The 2,060-nt window shown below is 39.1% G+C and overlaps 1 protein-coding gene across 1 annotated transcript; it reads left to right on the top strand.

Moving 5' to 3' along the window:
* The first annotated feature begins 802 nt into the window (after positions 1 to 802).
* Positions 803 to 1,315, top strand: LOC121983035. Its single transcript, XM_042536022.1, has one exon. The coding sequence runs from the start codon at positions 844 to 846 to the stop codon at positions 1,123 to 1,125; it is 282 nt and encodes a 93-aa protein (XP_042391956.1). The 5' UTR covers positions 803 to 843; the 3' UTR covers positions 1,126 to 1,315.
* The last annotated feature ends 745 nt before the right edge of the window (positions 1,316 to 2,060 follow it).

Genomic DNA, 2,060 nt, shown 5'->3' with positions numbered 1-2,060 from the left:
AAGTCGGATCGGCTTAGGCCATGGATTGGAGTATTTATTATTTAATGATGATGTTGGCCTGCTGGTATCGAGTTGAGACGCAAAATTCAATCAAACTAGAATCCATGTCAAATTTATTGTTACTGATATTTTTGAGCTCTTATTAACTTTCACCGTTACCTAAACTGGTCTTCCATGTTTTAACCTACTTTTCAAGGAGTTTACATTTATCACCGTATTATCGAGAGAGCAGATCCTCTGGTCCACAAATTATGGACCAGGAGATGATCCACTATATGAGGATCTTTCATTTGGATGAACCCTACCTATTTAAAGATGGGTTCATCCAAATCAAAAATCCTCTGATTCATTTGGATGGACCCCATCTATTTAAAGATGAATTCATCCAAATCAAAGATCCTCATCAACGGATCATCCCTTGATTCACAATTTATGAATCAAAGAATCCCTACTAATATTTATCGAACGTTTTACTGGGCAGTCTATATAGAGCTGAGGCCCAGAAGAGATCTCCCTCCCGGCAGTGTCAGAATAAAGTTTTAAATTATAAAAAGAAATTTTCTCGGTGATCATTAAAAAAAATTAAAAAACTTTGAGAAGTTTTGGATTCGACTGTTTCTGAATTGTGATCTGACCAAATGAAAACGTGCAAGTACCTGGAATTGGAAACCTTGCAACTTCTTCCAAGCATCGTCAAACTAATACGTGCGGACAAAGTACAATCTTTTGAAAGCGTGTTTAGTTTTTCAAGTCAAATCCATGGAATTTAATCGAATGAATCCGCGCGTGTATATATAAACATGAATATTCTCGAGAAATTTAATTGGAAGAGAATCGAGAGCTATGTCGGTCGGAGAGAAAGACCTTGAGGCGGCTGCGGCGGCGGCAGTTCCGGCCTCTGGCGACGACGACGCCGCCTCCGCCGCCGGGCGCCGCAGGCGCGACGGCAGCAGCGTCTACGAGCGGTGCGTCTCCGGGCTGGAGTTCGCTCTGGAGGCCGGGCGGCCGCTGAGGGAGCTGGACCCGGAGAAGATCAAGGAGGAGATCAAGCGGTGGGCGAAGGCCGTCGTCGCTTACGCCCGCCAGCTGAGCTTCGGCAGCAAGCAGCAGCGATCGGAGAATTGAATTGCGATCATGTAGATCAATAATCATAGTTCACGCCATGGCCTGCGACGACTCTGGTCGTTGACTTTGTGTCATCAATCATCATATTAATGGTGGATTAATTAAGAGCTGTTTTATGTAGATAAATGATCGTTCGTGATTCTTTGTGTACACAATTAATAATTGAGTTAATTGTTTTTCGGAAGAATGATTCGAGGAGTTATGGTGGAGGAGGAATAATGTTTTAATGTACAGAACGCTTGTGCTTTTGTTTTGGGAGGTAGCTGGAATGAAAAGGCACGAGGAATAAACAGAAGATCACTTTTTTAGTTTTTTTTTTATATATATTTTATATTATTATTCAGGTATTTAAGTTTTACCATCCGATTATTAGATTAGTATGAAGTACAATTAATCCAGAATAAATTATTAATTAAATATTTTATTAAATTATTGTGGCAACACCTCATTAAATTAGTAGTTACAGATGAAGGATCACATTGGGTAAAAACTAAAAAAAAACTAATCACGCTCCACTTGCCACAGATTTATCATGGTGGCCCGCTTAAAATTTGTATATCGATCATCCTAAATTTAACGCTATGGAATCTGATTAATTATATATAATTATTTAATTATTTTTGGGATTATGGCGGTAGGACATTTAGATTATTAATTAATCATCTAGTTTGATCCCTATTTATGATGAATTTATAAAAATTTTTCCTTCAAATCGGGTGTGCAATTAAAGGATGCTAGACTTCTAAGACGCTCGCCGTGATCGCTTCTCGATTTATCTTGGTTGCCGATGAAAAAATTTTATGGGACCGGACCGATTGTCCAGGGCTACCTGGGTTTATCATATATAATCATTCAATTATCCTCTCGAGGACAATGTGGTGGTTAAAACATGGGATGTTGTTGCTGACAGTTCTAAAGCATGAAAAACAGTAAAC

The sequence above is a fragment of the Zingiber officinale genome, chromosome 5A (assembly GCF_018446385.1).
Source record: "Zingiber officinale cultivar Zhangliang chromosome 5A, Zo_v1.1, whole genome shotgun sequence".
Classification (NCBI taxonomy): Eukaryota; Viridiplantae; Streptophyta; class Magnoliopsida; order Zingiberales; family Zingiberaceae; genus Zingiber; species Zingiber officinale.
The sequence above is the reverse complement of the archived record's forward strand: the minus strand, read 5'-3'. Positions and strand labels throughout refer to the sequence as shown.